Source organism: Vulpes vulpes, chromosome 9 (genome assembly GCF_048418805.1).
Source record: "Vulpes vulpes isolate BD-2025 chromosome 9, VulVul3, whole genome shotgun sequence".
Lineage (NCBI taxonomy): Eukaryota > Metazoa > Chordata > Mammalia > Carnivora > Canidae > Vulpes > Vulpes vulpes.
Window position 1 is genome coordinate 92,163,317 of NC_132788.1, and position 16,973 is coordinate 92,180,289.

At 54.5% G+C, this 16,973-nt stretch overlaps 4 protein-coding genes across 9 annotated transcripts in view; 3 read left to right on the forward strand and 1 right to left on the reverse strand.

Annotated features, from left to right (window-relative positions):
- The window catches only part of CACNA2D2 (calcium voltage-gated channel auxiliary subunit alpha2delta 2), a 138,902-nt gene extending 136,726 nt beyond the window's left edge, over positions 1 to 2,176 (forward strand). For all 6 annotated transcript variants that reach the window (XM_072720948.1, XM_072720949.1, XM_072720950.1 and 3 more), the window contains one exon: positions 69 to 2,176. In XM_072720948.1, the coding sequence (XP_072577049.1) occupies positions 69 to 203 (135 nt within the window). In that variant the 3' untranslated portion in view covers positions 204 to 2,176. The remainder of the gene's footprint in view (positions 1 to 68) is intronic.
- Positions 2,177 to 4,429: 2,253 nt separating this feature from the next.
- Positions 4,430 to 9,464, forward strand: TMEM115 (transmembrane protein 115). Its single transcript, XM_025987365.2, has 2 exons — positions 4,430 to 6,022; positions 8,700 to 9,464. The coding sequence occupies exons 1-2, from the start codon at positions 5,172 to 5,174 to the stop codon at positions 8,902 to 8,904; spliced, it is 1,056 nt and encodes a 351-aa protein (XP_025843150.1). The 5' UTR covers positions 4,430 to 5,171; the 3' UTR covers positions 8,905 to 9,464.
- Positions 9,465 to 10,097: 633 nt separating this feature from the next.
- CYB561D2 (cytochrome b561 family member D2) lies at positions 10,098 to 12,791 on the reverse strand. Its single transcript, XM_025987378.2, has 4 exons — positions 12,667 to 12,791; positions 12,088 to 12,239; positions 11,592 to 11,629; positions 10,098 to 10,926 (listed from the first exon to the last, which is right to left on the reverse strand). The coding sequence occupies exons 2-4, from the start codon at positions 12,212 to 12,214 to the stop codon at positions 10,423 to 10,425; spliced, it is 669 nt and encodes a 222-aa protein (XP_025843163.1). The 5' UTR covers positions 12,215 to 12,239; positions 12,667 to 12,791; the 3' UTR covers positions 10,098 to 10,422.
- On the forward strand, positions 12,762 to 16,354 carry NPRL2 (NPR2 like, GATOR1 complex subunit). The gene is made up of 11 exons (XM_025987353.2): positions 12,762 to 13,064; positions 13,613 to 13,704; positions 13,831 to 13,999; positions 14,139 to 14,247; positions 14,735 to 14,871; positions 14,958 to 15,055; positions 15,176 to 15,212; positions 15,331 to 15,424; positions 15,512 to 15,629; positions 15,909 to 16,051; positions 16,137 to 16,354. The coding sequence occupies exons 1-11, from the start codon at positions 12,987 to 12,989 to the stop codon at positions 16,202 to 16,204; spliced, it is 1,143 nt and encodes a 380-aa protein (XP_025843138.1). The 5' UTR covers positions 12,762 to 12,986; the 3' UTR covers positions 16,205 to 16,354.
- The last annotated feature ends 619 nt before the right edge of the window (positions 16,355 to 16,973 follow it).

A 16,973-nucleotide genomic window follows, 5' to 3' on the forward strand; every position in this document is an offset into this window, starting at 1 on the left:
GCTTCCCCCCTCCCTTCCTCTCCCCTCCCCGCGCCGCCGGCCGACACGCTCCCTGCCTCTTCCCGCAGGAAGATACCTCAGACTGCGGCCGCGGAGCTTCCTTCCCGCCGTCGCTGGGCGTCCTGGTCTCCCTGCAGCTGCTGCTCCTCCTGGGCCTGCCTCCCCGGCCGCAGCCCCAAGTCCACGCCTCGCGCCGCCTCTGAGCGCCGCGCCCCCCCCTCCTGCCCCTCTCCAGGCCTCCCCGCCTCTCCCCTGCTCCCCTGCCCCACATACCCCGCCTTAGAGCCTCGCCTCCTCCCTCACTGAAGGACCTGAGCGGCCAGGCCCCAGTGTCTGAGCCTTGGAGTGGGGGGGTCCCAAAGGAGGGTGCCGCAGGTCTTTGGCCCCCAAGCCACATCTCACCGCTGAACTGTCAAGTGACCCCAGACCCCTTATTCCCACTGGACGTACCCACCCCTGAGGGCTGGGACAGGGAAGCCACAGTACTGGTGCCAAACCAGGCCTCCACTGCCCACCCTGCCCCAAGGCTCCCTTTGTGCGGGAGACCTAGGCCCTGCCCCAGCTGGACTCCTCTAACCTGGCCCTTATGCCCCACCCAGGAGCAAATCAGGATTCCCTGGGAATAATGAAGTTGAGATGGGCAGTTTGAGGCCTGTGCATCCCAGCTTCCATTCTAGCAGGAGAGAATTCGTGAGGCAGCCCCACAATGGGCACCTGCCCCTTTCAGGCCTACAGCCACCTTCCTCCAGCTGTGGGGGTGACAAGCCAGTGACTGACACTGGTTCAGACACAACCCCATACACACCTGGAGCCCTGAGGGCAGAAACTGGACTCACATTAGACATACCAAGGAGAACACACACACACACACACACACACACACACACACACACAAACACACGTACACCATGGGGTGGGGGCGGGGGCTCACAAAGCCTTACACAGGGCATGGGGTCGGTGGGAGGGTTGGCATGTGCACACTTCATCTCCTGCTCACCACCCGCCTCTAATCTGACCTGCAGCCCAGCTGGTCCTCTGTCTCTAAAGCTGAATGTCAAACAGTGCCAAATGCTGGGGCAGAGGGTGAAGACCCGTCTGTCCCATCCTAGCCGCCAGTATCCCGGAAATGTCCCTCACCCCGCCAGGTGCTCATTGTAACCATTTCGCACTAGTGTCAGGCCCCCAGTGGGACCACATGCGACTGCCTGCACCTCTTGGCAGAGGAATCTTCACCAGACATTGCCCTTTGCCTTAGCCAGAGTGACATGATCACTCCTGGCTGGGCCATCCCCTCCCCAATCTGGCCCTTACACACTCAGGCCTGTGCCTATTCCCTGTTTCTTCTCACACACACACACACACACACACACACACACACCCTGCCCCCAATGGGGGGAGGGGCAGACTGCTCCTCCCTGCTGAATACATTTGCACACACATACACACGTACACACTCTGTGCACACACAGAGGCTGGGCCCAGGCACATGTCTTTACACCATTCATTCTGATCATTTCCCCCAAAGGCATCCCAGCCTGGGGGCAAGTGGGGGACTGAGGGCAGGGGGACGTGGCCATGAGGTTCAGATGGACTGGGAGGAGGGGGGAGGGTGATGCATTAATTAATGGCTCCGTTAATTAATGTCATGTTGCTTGTTGCTTTCTCAGTGTGTGTGTATGGTCCATGCCCGCTGCTGGTGCCAGGGTGGGCACCCATGCTGTACACCCAGCCTAGATGCCAGCCATGTCTTGCGGGGGCGTGTGTGTAACTGTAGTGTAGTCAGGTGCTCAATGGAGAATATAAAAATAAAACAGAATCAAACATATATAGAAAAATATCTATTTTAAGTTTAAAAAACAGGAAAACAGACAAACAATCCCCATCAGATAGTTGTCCAACCCCCAGCTGGGTCTGATCCTTCTCATCACCCACCCGACCTGGCTGCCCCCTCACCTCGGGCTCGGGGGATCTGTGGGGGACTGGGGGGCCATTTCCTTTTCTCTGCCCTTTTTTTTGGTTGTTGTTCTATTTTGTACAGACAAGTCAGAAAAACAACAGTGACAAAAAAGTCAAGAAACTTTGTAAAATATTGTGTGTGTGATTCCTTGTAAAATATTTTCAAATGGTTTATTACAGAAGATCAGTTATTAAATAATGTTCATATTTTCACTTCAAATAGTTCCCATCCATTGTGTCTGCCTGAGGGTGGGGTTTGGGTAGCTTGAAGACAGGTAGGTGGCCATGAGCTCAAAGTCCCATCTACCACTCCGCTGGGAGTGAAGGCCATTGCAACCCAGGTACCCAAGAGGGTATAGGTCGTAATGCTTCTTAGGTTTCCAAAATGCCGGATCCTTGACATCCTTTGTCTCATATAATCTCAAAAGCCTCTGAGAAAAGCTGTCCTTAAAGGCCAGGATAGTGGAAGAAGACAGATGAGATTCGAGGTTAGGCAGGCATCTAGGCATCAGGTCAGACCACCAGGGCTTAATGGGCAGGTCATCCACTTGGAGCAATGAGTTAGTACCTGGCCCAAGTCCAGGACCTGGTGCTTGAGGGCCCCATCCTGCTGTCCAGAGGAGGCCAGGGTCTGGCCCACCCACTAGCATGACCATGGCTCCTTTCCAGCCCAGGGGAGGCTTAAGACCCAGTGCTCTTGACTGCTGTTGCTCATACTGGAACCCAAAACGGAGTCTGTTTCAGTGAATCCTCTCAGACCTCCCTCTGGCTTGCCCGTGTTCATTTTAATCCCAACTCTCTAAATAACCCTAGTCCATGTGACCCTTCACGCTCTTTTCAAGGAGAGAAACTAGTAACCACCAAGTGTAAAGGTTTCCCAGTACTACTGATGTTCACTCTCTTATGATGCACACTTTGCACTCACCCAGTAAGCAGCCAACTTACAACCTTAGAGTTGGGTACTAGTTTATCTCCATACTGCAGATAGATAAACTGAGACTTGGGAGAAATCCTCTCCTCCCCTGGGGAGGAGGGCAAGAAATCAGCAAAGGCTTCAGAGAGGAGGTGACCTGTGGCTGGGGGGCCTTAGATACTAAATAAACGGAGGAGGGCATTCCAGTCCTTAGCAAAGACATCCTCATTCCACTCCATGAGTTGGCCACAGAGCAATGCCTAACTAGTAACCTGAGAGAGCTCCATGCCTTGCAACAGCGCTGGGTCCTGGGGTAGGCTTGCTAGATAAAATGTAGAACATCCAGTCAAATTTAGATTCAGATAAACAACAAATATTTTTTAGTATGTCTCCAATATTGCATGACACATAACTATACTAAAAAGACTGGGGCCATGCTTACACTAAAAAACTATTCATTTATATGAAACTCAAATTTGACTGAACACCCTGTATTTTGTATATGTGCTGCCGAAGCAAGCACGAACACCCTGTATTTTGATTTGCTAAATCTGGCAACTCTACCCTGAGTGTGAGTGGCAGCCAGTGAGAACCTAGACCCCAAAGAAACGGGTGTCATGTCAACACCGTTTGTAACCTGGAAGCCTATGTGTGCAGTTGTGACTGAGATCAGTGGCTTAAAGGAAGGGGCTCTGCACTTTATACATGTGCTTTGACATAATTATTTTAATTATATGCACATTTTGGGATCCCTGGGTGGCGCAGCGGTTTGGCGCCTGCCTTTGGCCCAGGGCGGGATCCTGGAGACCCGGGATCGAATCCCACGTCAGGCTCCCGGTACATGGAGCCTGCTTCTCTCCCTCTGCCTATGTCTCTGCCTCTCTCTCTCTGTGTGACTATCATAAATAAATAAAAATTTTTAAAAAAAATTATATGCACATTTTTTAAAAGTAACTCAATACACCAAAACAAAACAAAACAGCGTGCACAGGACACAACCTGCAGGAAGCCACCGATGCAGTAAAGTGGAGGCCCAGGGACACCCTGGCCCAAGTCTGTAGTGACCTCTATTCCTCTGGGCCAGAGATGAGAAATCTGTAGTGGGGAAGAGAGTCACTAAAAGCAGCCCACGCAGCCTTGCCTCTTTGGGGGCAGGAGACCTGCGTTCGAGGCGCAGCTCCACCACACTTGTAACAAGGTTAGCCTGGCCAACACACTCACTGAGCACCCAGGCTGGACTGACATTTTACACCACAGTCCCCTTGAACGCTCGCTCATCTCCATTTTACGGTCCAAGAAATTGAGGAATTTGGCCAGTGTCACAGAGCCGCCAAATGGCAGAGCAAGAATTCCAATCTGTGTCAGGTCCCATACACTCATACAACCTGGGTCAGGCGCACACGAAACTGCGGAAATTTCGGGAGTTCCCGCACCCTGGTAGGCACACCAAGACCGCCTACATTCTTACCTACACGCCTGTCCACAAAACACACTCAGATGTACTCAGATGTACCAGGAAATTCAGCAAGCGCGTGTCTGCAGTTGCGCAGCCGCGCGGGGACCCGCAGCTTTCCCGAGGTTAACGAAGCCGGTTCACTCCTCCCCGCCTCCGGACAACCAGACGAAACGGTCTGGAGAACTACAACTCCCCAGCACACACTTCTCTTCCCAGCCGGAACGGCCGGAGCGCACAGCTTCCTGGAACTTGTAGTTTTACGCAGAACCCTGACTTCCGCTCGTGCCCGGCTTCGGCCCAGGACTCGGTGTCCCAGCATGCCGTGGAACCGGAAGGGTATCCCGCAGCTGCCCGGGGCGCGCAGGCGCAGCAGTGCTGTTTGTCGGCGCCTGGGAAGGGAGGGGGTACGCTCGCAGCCAAGACCAAGACCGAGGCCGAGCCGGAGCTGACAAGATTTGACCGGGGCCCGGAACTAGGCTCCATCCCCGCGCAGACCGCAGGGCTCCCGAGTGGATGGAATAGGCCGAGCCCTGAGATCAACGCCCGCCCGGTCAGCTTGGCGCGGGGCCCACAGGGTGGGCAGGCCGGCCGGCAGGCAGGCGTGCCGAAGCCTCCCAGGGCCTTCGCTCGGGTCCCCGGCGAGGGGCCTAGGTCCCGGGCCCTCTAACAGGCCCCTATCGGCCCTTTGGACCGGAGCCAACCCGACCAGAAGTGGAGTCTTCACCGGGGCCATAGGCCAGTGACTAGGCTAGGCGCGGGCCTCCCGTCGGGGCCGGACTGGGACGAGGCCCCGGGGAGGCCCCTAACACACTAGACCCTTCCCTCAGGCCGACGCCCTTCGGGAAGATGCAGCGCGCCCTACCGGGCGCCCGCCAGCACTTGGGGGCCATCCTGGCCAGCGCCAGCGTGGTGGTAAAGACCCTGTGCGCGGCAGTACTCTTCCTCTATCTGCTGTCCTTTGCCGTGGACACGGGCTGCCTGGCGGTCACCCCAGGCTACCTCTTTCCGCCCAATTTCTGGATCTGGACTCTGGCCACCCATGGGCTGATGGAACAGCACGTGTGGGATGTGGCCATCAGCCTGGCCACAGTGGTGGTGGCTGGACGTTTGCTGGAGCCCCTCTGGGGGGCCCTGGAGCTGCTCATTTTCTTCTCAGTGGTGAACGTGTCTGTGGGGCTGCTGGGGGCCTTCGCCTACCTCCTCACCTACATGGCTTCCTTCAACTTGGTCTACCTTTTCACTATCCGCATCCACGGAGCCCTGGGCTTCCTAGGTGGTGTCCTGGTGGCACTCAAGCAAACCATGGGGGACTGCGTGGTCCTGCGTGTGCCGCAGGTGCGCGTCAGCGTGGTGCCCATGCTGCTTTTGGGGCTGCTGCTGCTGTTGCGGCTGGCCACGCTGCTCCAGAGCCCAGCGCTGGCCTCCTATGGCTTTGGGCTGCTCTCCAGCTGGGTGTATCTTCGCTTCTACCAGCGCCATAGCCGAGGCCGAGGGGATATGGCTGACCACTTTGCTTTTGCCACCTTCTTTCCTGAGATCCTGCAGCCTGTGGTGGGGCTGTTGGCGAACTTGGTGCACGGCCTCCTGGTGAAGGTAAAGATATGCCAGAAGACAGTGAAGCGCTATGATGTAGGTGCCCCATCTTCCATCACCATCAGCCTCCCAGGCACAGACCCTCAAGACGCAGAGCGGAGAAGGTACTGTGGAGTCTTCCAAAACCTTACTGAGCTAAGAGACTTTTTATTGATCAAGTCCCATTCCATCTGTTGTGCTTGCTGTGTGTTGACTGGCAGCCAAGGGTCAGGTGTTGGGGCGGCCTCAGGAGATAAAATCTGGTTTGTGGCCTTGAGAAACTCGGCATTTACATGCTGGGCTCCAGTAGTGCTTTTCTACATTAGAGTGAAATTTGCCTTTCTCACCACTCAGACAGCTTAATAAGTCCTAAGAGATGCCCAGTTTCCTTTGATATTGTGTGAGGGGCTAATGGACAGCCAGATACACATAATCCTGGCATTGTCTCAGAATCTTGGAATCCTAGACACTGGTCCTGTGGGAGCCAGAAACAATCTACTGGTCCTATATCCCCAGTGAGAGACAGACAAGGAGACCTTCTTTATGAGGCAGTCTGGGCCACCCCAAATTCAAAATGCTGAACCATATAACAAAAAAAAATGCTGAACCATATCCTCTTCCTGGGTCTTAATTCAGACGCTGTGCTTCTCTGCCACGTATTTGAGAGGGAACCTTGGGGGTATTACTAGATTTACCACTCTGTCCTTTCAGCATGTATGTGACACCAAACCCAGGGGACAGCCCATGTGACCCACCAAGGGAGCCTGCTGACCACAGGGAGTGGAGACGATTGTTTTCATTACCTGTAAATTAAGCCATCTGCACCATCTGGAGTCCCAGCTGAATTATTCACTGGATGCACCTTGGACAGGGCAGGGCAGATCTTTTTTAATCCAGTCCTCTCTCTCTCTCTCTCTCTCTCTCTCCCTCTCCCTCCCTCCCTCCCTCCTCCCCCTCTCCTCCTCTCCCTCTCTCCCTCTCTCCCCCACCCTCCCTCCTCCCTCCGCCCCTCTCTCCCAGGTCCATAGACTCACCAGAGTTGTCACTACTCCATTTCCAACATTATCCCTGAGGGGTATTTTGAGGCAGTTACTTTAGTGGCAAAATCTGGAGCAGGCTCTGTTCCTGCTTTCTGGTTTGTCAAAGGCTTCTACTTTTGCTCACCTGTGAAATGGATTCTTGGCAGGCAGCTTTATGAATTAAGCTGAAAGGTTATCCCTGTGCTTACTCTCCGCTGGGCGGTGGAGTAGAGCATGAGACACACCCCTTTCTTGAAGGAGTTTCAGGCTGGGGAAGGGCCACAGATTACTACTGCCTAAAGTGGTGGGTGTTGAAAAGCACACAAAGCATGCTGCAGGTCGTATGTGGGCCCTATGGTGTCTCTGTAGCTGATGAATCCTAAAGACTGAGCTCTGTCTTCACTTTATCCAGTGGAGAGGTAGGACCAAGAGGGCTGGACCTGATAGAAACTGAGCTGTCCTCAGAGCTCTGCAGCTCCCAGTGGTGACTCCTCCTTTAGTGAGTCTTGGATTGCTAGAGTTGGCTGGAAATTCAAAACACCTCTGCTTTGGCCCAAGAAATGGCAGACTAGGGTACAGAAAGTTGTCAGGGGGCAGGTTCTTGACATAGCCTTGTGGTTGTTACTTCTCCAACCAGTTGGGCATCTGGCAGCATGCCATGCCCAAGCCCAAAGGGCTATTAGTAGTGGGAGGCGGGGTTTCCTATCTTTGACCGTTGTGAGAAAGTTATTAGTATGCCACTGTCTCTCCATTTTAGCAGGCTTTAGAGAGAATTGCCAAGGCAGTCTCCAAGATGGGAGCCTGGGTAGCATGGGGAAGAACTGTCCTTTCTGTGCCAATTTGCCATGTGTCAGGCTGGAGCACACGGTGGAATTGTGCCAGGGTTTTCTGTGCCCATGTTCTTGTTGCCTTTCCTGTCATGTTTCCTGACGCGTTGGAGGCTTTGCTTCTCTGTTGGAATTTAGAAGGCTATTATAGGCTGTCCCCTATACCTACAGCACAGACAGGGTGAGACATCAGGGTTCCACAGTGTCCACTGTTGGAAGTATTACCTGGCAGTATGGGTATTCCACCTCCTGGGTAGGGTCACAAGCACACGTGTATACCTTCCAGTCAACTTTCCCACCTCCCCTCAAAGTGAGGTCCAAAAGGGTTTGTCCATTGGAACCAGTAGGCTCTGGCTTGTGTCCTATACACATACGCTGTTCCTCCTCTTTTCTGCAAGCACTTGGTATGTTCCTGCTCTAACACGGGTCCTGCTGGCTTTGGGGTAGGAGAACATTAGTCAGGAAGGATGGGCTGACCTAAGTTGGCCCTGCTTCCCAGATTGAGATCCAACATAGGTGCTTGAGTTCCAGCATTCCCCTTCAACCCTTGCCAAGAGACTCAAAACACCTAACAAGGAGAGAAGGAAGTAATAACCCTCTCCTTGGATGTGATGCTAGTGTCCACATCCAAGTGACTTACCCTTCCACCCATCTTCCTTGGGTTACCAGCTTTGCCCATGCTTAGGCACCACCCTTAGAATCATTCCTGAGCCTGGCCTGCTGGGCAGTCTGCCAGACACCCTACTGGCATTCTCAGCCTGGAATTGCCCTATGAAGAGAAGGCTCTATATAGCCTTTGAATCCTCCTTCTGATGGCAGATTGGGCCCTGTCCAGTCCCTGCACAGGATTCTGAGAGAAGTCTGGGTGGTAGGAGGAGTCAGCTTCATGGGGAAATGTATAGGGCATGAGCCAAATCCAAACCCAAAGTGACTTGTCATCTTTCCTCTGGCTCCAGGCAACTGGCCCTGAAGGCCCTCAATGAGCGGCTGAAGAGAGTGGAGGACCAGTCCGTCTGGCCTAGCATGGATGACGATGAAGAGGAGGCAGGGGCCAAGGTGGATAGCCCCCTACCCTCAGACAAGGCCCCCACACTCCCTGGGAAGGCGGCTGCCCCAGAATCCAGCCTGATCACCTTCGAGGCAGCTCCCCCGAAGCTGTAACTCCAGACCACCTTGAGTATAGCACCTCCTCTCCCAAGCCCCCCTTGACACCTCTCAGCTACTCCAGGGCACTGACTGCTCTGAGGAGAGGGAAGAAGGCCTGCTGGGGGTTTCCACAGCCTTCTGCTATTTCTCGCCAACACTACCCGGGACTCTTGCTATCTGGTTCCAACTCCAGACAACCACTATGCCAGGCATCAGCCAGCCCAGGCCATCTGAGGTAAGACTGTACCTCAGCAGAGAGCCCCAAGCAAGTGGCTGCAGGGACACTGGTGCCACAGCTCCTGGGCCAACCCTTATGCCTCATACTGGTTGCCAAGAGCCCTGAGCCAAGGCAAGGATTTGCCAAAAACATTCTGGGGGTCCAGCCAGCGCAGGGCTGCAATTCCCTGCCCACTCTCAGAAAGACTATGTTCATGTGAAGATTTCTGATTCCCTCTGCTGTGGTGGCTATGGCTGCTTCTGGGCCAGAAGAGCCACAGCTCCCAAGTATTTTCTACAGGACCACTTGAGTGGGCAGCCATGCCCAGCCTCGCAGTATCAATAAAGCAGTTCTTTGAGGTATGGCTCCTGAGCTCTGTCAGACCAACTCATGCAGCCCCCTCATCATGTTCAACTACAAAGTTAGGGACTTTAGGTTCTAGGGCTTGGTCTCCATGGCAACTCCAGCTCAATAAGAAGCCTATTGCCCCCACTCCCCCTACCACCACATGCCTACCATTAAATAACCTTCCCAGAGCTATCACTTTAAATCCCTACTCATTTTCTCTCCCTGATTCCCAGTCAGGAAGGCCCTGCCCAGATCTGATGGTTGAGGGCCCCTCTATCCTAAAGAGCTGCTATTGATGGCTCATGCCAAAAACAGAGTGCTCAGTGCTTGACGCCTATGGAAATAGCCCATCCCCAACTCCGTATCTTGTCGTCCACATCTAACCACCACAGTCTAGAGATGCCAGCACAGCGGGCAGCTGGGAGACTGAAGGGACACACAGCTGTACCATTCACAGCTATAGCTCTAGGGCCCTGGTGGCAGAGGCCACTCAGCAGCCAGATCCTGGGAGCTTGCATCCTGGGAGAGCTTCAGCCCCTCAGTGAGTGGTCAGGGACAGGGTTCCCCATCCTGCCCAGCTGCATGTTTTTTCATGCATTAGCAAGAACTATCCCCGACTCTAAGCTGTTCCTCCCATCCAGTCTTTTCAGTCATTCTTTTTTATTTATTTTTTCTCTCCTGTAATTTCTGGACATACCAGTACAAGTACGAGTTGAGTTGCTGGGGAAGTAGCCTTGCAACCCCAATTTCATCCAGACACATCATCTGTAAGCTCCTCTGGGACAGTACAGAAGGAAAGGGGAAGCACTCCAGGATGAGGAGCAACCAAAAATGTCACACACAAGACTCCTACTCTAGACTGCCCCAGTGCCTGAGGTGTCCCCATGACTTAGCTGAAAGAGTCCAGGAGGTTCCAGCCCCAGCTACTACACTGAGAGGCAAATCCAGGCTTCTAGGCTGGGAAGAGCTCACGGCTGGATCCTTTTGCGATACAGGTAGGCATTGCTCACCTGATTCATGATGACCAAGCTGGTAATGACAGGGCAGAGCACAGCCAGATACCAGACCCCACCAGTGACCGTGGCGGTGAACCACAGTGAACACATGCCCAACAAAAGGCTGGCAGTGCCCAAAAGGTAGCCTACTAGCCCAGAAGTGGCATGGTATAGCTTGAGCTTAGCCAGGGGCCATCGGGGTAGCAGTTTAGGGTAGAGCAGCCCCACCCCACCTGAGCATTGCAACCCCGCCCATAGCACAGCTATCAGCCCTGCCCGCCCATGCCACGTGGCCAGGTGGGCTTTGCCAAGCTGTTCCTTGTGGAGGATGACAAGACCTAGGCCCAGCAGTGCACACAGCAGGGCCAGCAGCTGCAGAACCCAGTGGCAGCGTGCTCGGCCCTTCCGTGAGAGGGAGCGCAGCAGCGAACTCTCAGGAGAGAACACCAGCAGTGCTTCAGTCATCAGGAAAGAGAACTGGGGAGATAGGGATGGGAAACGAAGTTAGGGTGCTGCCCAGCAGAAGAAAAAAGAGATTTAGATAACTTTCTAAACTGCCAGTCATTCTGGGCAGAGTTCACCTCTACATTCTCTCCCCAATGACAAGAGTATCCATTGGGTGGGGCAGGAGTGAGGAACTCCATCAGGGACAGAACATCTGCCCAAAAAAACTGGCAAGAGGTATGCACCTCTCCACACTCCTTCCTAGGTGGTATTTTGAAATGTCATCTCTGCTATATTACCCAGCAAACACAAGGTTTGAGATGTGGCAGTTATAAATGATTCACAAGCTTTGTTTCCTTGAACGGAGCTAGATACAATTTCTTGGCAAGAGCTGGCCACATGGGTGCACTGTTTCAGGGAAAATTAGATGCATCGCTATTAAGTTAAGGTAAAAGGGAACACAGGTACACTCAAATGCATTTTCTAAGCTTCCTGCCTGAAGATAGGTGAAGTCTCATCTTATACTTAGACAGATTTGCCCTGGGTTTTGAACCCAGTCTGGGATATATACCATGGGCAGGAGTTGGAGCATGCAACTTTTCCAATCCCACATTCCATCCCTCCAAAGACCTGTCAGGGCCACCCCTGGTACCTATGCTCCCTCCCACCCCTAAGAGCTGGCCAGGCCCACTACTTACAGCCAAAGACATAAGTGTGGGGTGCCAGGAGAACAGACCTGCAATGAAAAGGAGGTTTTGTGAGGCCGAGGCAAGAACCCAGCCACACCAATCCCTACAGGGTGAGGAAAATGAGCCACGCATCATCCAAGGAAGTGCTGCCAAAATGCTAGCCCCCTCTTACTGCAACAAGCTCACCCCCTACTTATCCTTGCTCCCTGGTCCCTCCCTAGAGCAGAGGCCATCCTTTGCCATTCTGGCAGTCCTCCCTCCTTGTAGCACTTCACAAAAGGTAGCCAAGTGGAGCACCAAGACCAGAGAAGCCAGGTACCTTGGCCAAACTGGTAGAGCCCCCAACACTCAACACTCACCTCTTCCCCACTTATCCCTCCAGCATAGGATGTCGCCCAACCAGCCAAGCCTTTCCCAGGTGTCAGGCCCAAGGCTTCCTATTGCTCCTGCTCCCCAAGAGAAGGAGCACTTTCCTTTCCAGAAGTCAACTATGAATTCTACTTACTGGAGCCAGGCCTGGCAAGCACAGCCACAAAGATGGTAAAACCCAGGGCCACAAGGTGGGCAGCAGCCCCAGAGGCAGTGCGCAGAGCTCTGTAGATGTGCGACTCCGTCTCCACAGAAAGAGCCATGGTCAACCAGGCCAGTGACTGTAGCCTGAAAGCATAGTAGAATGAGCAAGGGTCTGAGGTGCCTGCTGTCCACTCCTCACTGGAGCAAGGGTTGCAGGGCAGGAATGCCACGCTCTTCCAAGAAGTAAGGTAGGAAGGGACAGTACCAACACGGGTACCAGGAATAGTCGAGGACTGGCAGCGTGTCAGCGTGTACCCGCATCTGAACTTGGCTGGCACTGATCACTGGCCCACCTTCCAGGTAGGATGCGCAAGGCCATGTAATAGACTACAAATCCCAGCGTGCATCGTGCCGTCGCCGCGCGGAAGCGGCAGCTAGAAGAGCGTGAAGCACTACGGCCTTTGTAGTTCCCATCTGCGTATCATAGTACAGCCTGAATCCCTTCGCGCACTAGTCTCCCCACGTGCTGCTGGCATGCTGCCCCTACACGCTAGGGACTCGCCTGCCTCACCCGCAGCGCTGACCCGACGCGGTGGCTTCTTCCCGAGAAAGCGGGGTACCCGGGGCCCTGCCGTGCGAGCCGCCGCTCCGTCGCGGAGCCGCTTCACTTCCGGGTGCGACGTCTACCCAGACGGGACTTCCTGAGACGAGCGCCCCCACGCCCAGCCACACCGCTCAGTCGAGCTGCGCAGGCGCCGTTAAGCACACAGCTTAACGGGTGTGAGTGCGCAGGCGTACGTGATCTGGAGCTCCAGGCCTGCGGGCTGATTCCGACGGGTGTTCACAGGGGTCCGGGCGCCAGGGGCTGCAGACCTGGGCCCTGCCAGCACCATGGGCAGCGGTTGCCGCATCGAATGCATATTCTTCAGCGAGTTCCATCCCACGCTGGGACCCAAAATCACCTATCAGGTGCCATTCGGGCTCTCAGGGCCGGGGGCAGGGAGGGGAAGGGGGCGGTGGAAGAGGAACGCTCTCGGGAGCTCAGCAAGCTTCCTGGAAGCGGTGGATTCCCGTGCCCGGTGCTGCACGCAGGCATACCACTTCTTCATTCGCAAAGAATCGTGACCGAGAGGATACTCAGCCCAAGTCCCAGGCTCCCGTGTTGATGGGGCTGACAATCCCATAGGCAGTGATTGTGGGAAGCCGGACTGTGGGGAGGTGCCAGGTCCAAGAGAGGCGGGGGCGCGCAGTCCAATAGTATTCCTGGATGCTTAGGAACTTAGGTGAAGGAGGAGAGAGTGTGCCAGGTAGGGGAAACAGCATATGCAAAAGCCAGGAAGCAGGTGAGAACATGGCAAGTGTTTGGAAACACAAAGGAGGAGTAGGTCTGGGTGGATGGGAGAGAGGAGAAACAGTGGACAAGAGGGCTTAGGCCTTGGGGATCTCCTACTGTACTCTGCTTAGTCCCAGGGTCCACTGAGGGGCCTCTTGCCACTCCCCCACTCCCTCACCCCCAGGTCCCTGAAGACTTCATCTCCAGGGAGCTGTTTGACACAGTCCAGGTGTACATCATCACCAAGCCAGAGCTGCAGAACAAACTCATCACTGTGTGAGGCCCTAACGGGGAAGGGGGGGGGGGGGTGGGCGGAGGAATGTCCCAGGAGAAGTGAACAAGCTTGGATCAGGAGGAGCCTGACTCTGTACCCACCTCTCCCCCCCCCCCCCCCCCATCCAGCACAGCCATGGACAAGAAACTGATTGGCTGCCCTGTGTGCATTGAACACAAGAAGTACAGCCGCAATGCCCTGCTTTTCAACCTAGGCTTTGTGTGTGATGCCCAGGCCAAGACCTGTGCCCTCGAGCCCATCGTCAAAAAGCTGGCTGGCTACCTGACCACACTGGAGGTCTGCAACAGAATGGGCTTGAGTGGATGGGCAGGCAGACAAATGTTTCCAAAGCCCTACAGACCTAGGTATCTGCCAGGGCAGGATGCCAGCCAGGGGTCCCAGGGTATACCCACCATCTTGTCCATGCTCCATCCAGCTAGAGAGCAGCTTCGTGTCAACAGAGGAGAGCAAGCAGAAATTGGTGCCCATCATGACCATCTTGCTGGAGGAGCTAAATGCCTCAGGCCGGTGCACTCTGCCGATCGGTATGACCCAGCCTTTGCCAAGGAGAACAGAGGGGTAGAAGAGGGATAGGAACATGGCAAGGGAGGGCAAGCCCAGCCATGGACAAGATTCATGAACAAATTGATGGCTAATAAATAGCCATGAGCTAGGTTGATGATGTCCAGAGTCCAATGCATGTTGGGATTTGGGATATGGAGGCCAGCAGAGAGCTGTCTATGCTCCTTTGGCATGTTCCTGTTCCTCTCTGGACCTGTCTTTTGCTCCATAAAAAAGGAAGATTGGGGGTGTCTGGCTGGCTCAGTCAGTAGAGCATGTGAGTCTTGATCTTGAGGTTGTGAGTTCAAGCCCCACGTTGGACGCAGAGCTTACTTAAGAAGTGGGGGGGTGGGGGGGGATCGGCCCTACCCAGGGCCACCCATCTGCTTCAAGGGTTGCTGGGAGGACTGAAGGGTAATTGAGGGCCTCTTGAAAGAGATGACACTGAAGATATGGGTGGGGCCCCTGCAGATGAATCCAACACCATCCACTTGAAGGTGATTGAGCAGCGGCCTGACCCTCCTGTGGCGCAGGAGTATGATGTGCCTGTCTTTACCAAGGACAAGGAAGATTTCTTCAACTCACAATGGGACCTCACCACACAACAGGTGTGCTGTCCCTCCCTGGGTATCATCACCTAGGGGTGGCCACAGCTCTGGCCTCATCCCACCCCTACTGATCCTGCCCTGCCCAGATCTTGCCCTACATTGATGGCTTCCGCCATGTCCAGAAGATCTCAGCTGAGGCAGATGTGGAGCTAAACCTGGTGCGCATCGCCATCCAGAACTTGTTGTGAGTAGGGCAACAGCCACACTCAGGACAGAGCTGCTAGCCAGGGAAGAGCCCCAGGACACTGAGTGTGTGGGGTGGGAAGGCATGACCCTCAGAAGCTGAGCACACTATCTCCCCCAGGTATTATGGAGTTGTGACACTGGTGTCCATCCTCCAGGTAGGTGAGTCTGGGCTTTGGTTAAGGGGAGAGTGAATCATGTGGCTTGGCCAGACTAGGGCTATGTCAGATTTCCAAGCCCCTCACTCAGGCGCCTGTGCCTCCTGCTACCCTCCAGTATTCCAATGTGTACTGCCCAACACCGAAGGTCCAGGACCTGGTAGATGACAAGTCCCTGCAAGAGGCATGTTTATCCTATGTGACCAAACAAGGTAGTAGTGGGCTCTGGGGGGAGGCCATGGCGGGGCGGGGGGCGGGGAGGCAGAGCCACCTACAGAGCTGACCCCTGGTACCCACAGGGCACAAGAGGGCCAGCCTTCGGGATGTGTTCCAGCTGTATTGCAGCTTGAGCCCTGGCACTACTGTGAGAGACCTCATTGGCCGCCACCCCCAGCAGCTGCAGCGTGTTGATGAACGGTCAGAAGGGGATTCCCAGGGTCATGAGGGGTTTACCTGAAAGCATATACACTCTATGTCTCTGGAGCCTTGGGTTAGAGAGGAAGCAGGAGATTCCCAGTGAGCAGAATCATGTGGCACTACTAGTCTAGGCAGGCTTTCCAAAACCCCAGGCTTTGGGTTTGGAAGGCAGTCTGGTCATTGAGACAAAATCTGAGGGGAGACTGCAGAAAAGGGTTGGCTTGGCTGGAGGAAGGCCCAGCCAGGGCATCACTCTTCTCTCCCTCAACCCCACCCCAGGAAGCTGATCCAGTTCGGGCTTATGAAGAACCTCATCCGCCGACTACAGAAGTATCCCGTGCGGGTGTCTCGGGAGGAGCGGAGCCACCCTGCCCGGCTTTACACAGGCTGCCACAGCTATGATGAGATCTGTTGCAAGACAGGTGGAGGCAGACATTGCAGCTGGGGTGGGGTCAGGGCAGGTGGCCAAGGCAAGACTGCTCACCTCACCTGCACTGTTCCAAACAGGCATGAGCTACCACGAGCTTGATGAACGGCTGGAAAATGACCCCAATATCATCATCTGCTGGAAGTGAGGCTGGTGGAGGCTAAACTAGGCACACGACTTTGGCTGCTTTCGTCCTGCAAAGCGCTGTCTGGTGCATGAGGGCTAGACCCGTAGACTAGTCCGTATTGTCTCAAGGGTGCCCCTCAGTCCTGTAAATAAAAGCATCTGTTTCAACCTACCTTTATTGAGTATCGCCTCTGAACCAGCCACCTGAGAACTGGCAGTGAAATAGCTGTGGTCCTGGCCCGCTGCTGCGCCATCTGGTGGGCAGGACTAACTATGGACAAATGTGTCCACTAATTAGGAACTGAAATAAACAGCCAGAAAGAAACAATCAGGAAGCTGTGATCAAGAATGGGGTGGGGTGGGAGCTGAAGCTGTTCTGGATTAACTAAGCAAGGAAGGCCTCCCTGATGTGGCTTGAACTGAGGCTTGATGGAGGAAGAGTATTCCAGGTTGGGGTAACAGGTGCAAAAGCCCCGAAGCAAAAACAGCTTTAGGATGTATGAGGAACTCAAGAGAGGCCCACAAGGCTGAAACATAAGAGGCAATGGGGAGAGGGGCAAGAAATGAAGTACCGAAAGGGCAAAAGTGATACTGCAGAGATGCTGGTAAGCTAGTTTGGACATACTATTTCAAGAACTGGAGGCAGCCATACAGTCACCCAGGAAAAGATTACAGCAGTTAGTTCCTCACGGGAGGTGGTGGCAGCCTGTTAGACTGGGATGGAAAGAAGTGGCCCCTGCTCAGTACCTTGGGGGGTAGAGCCAGCAGGCGGAGCCCGGCGCCAGACGTTC

Bases quoted from the DNA above. Each gene is read 5' to 3' on its own strand.
- TMEM115 (XM_025987365.2), top strand. From the start codon at position 5,172: ATGCAGCGCGCCCTACCGGGCGCCCGCCAGCACTTGGGGGCCATCCTG. The intron at 6,023-8,699 runs GTACTGTGGAGT...CTCTGGCTCCAG, and splicing joins CAAGACGCAGAGCGGAGAAG to GCAACTGGCCCTGAAGGCCC.
- CYB561D2 (XM_025987378.2), bottom strand. From the start codon at position 12,214: ATGGCTCTTTCTGTGGAGACGGAGTCGCACATCTACAGAGCTCTGCGC. The intron at 11,630-12,087 runs GTAAGTAGAATT...TTTTCATTGCAG, and splicing joins GCTTGCCAGGCCTGGCTCCA to GTCTGTTCTCCTGGCACCCC. The intron at 10,927-11,591 runs GTAAGTAGTGGG...CTATCTCCCCAG, and splicing joins CCACACTTATGTCTTTGGCT to TTCTCTTTCCTGATGACTGA.
- NPRL2 (XM_025987353.2), top strand. From the start codon at position 12,987: ATGGGCAGCGGTTGCCGCATCGAATGCATATTCTTCAGCGAGTTCCAT. The intron at 13,705-13,830 runs GTGAGGCCCTAA...CCCCCCATCCAG, and splicing joins CAGAACAAACTCATCACTGT to CACAGCCATGGACAAGAAAC. The intron at 14,872-14,957 runs GTGTGCTGTCCC...TGCCCTGCCCAG, and splicing joins GGGACCTCACCACACAACAG to ATCTTGCCCTACATTGATGG.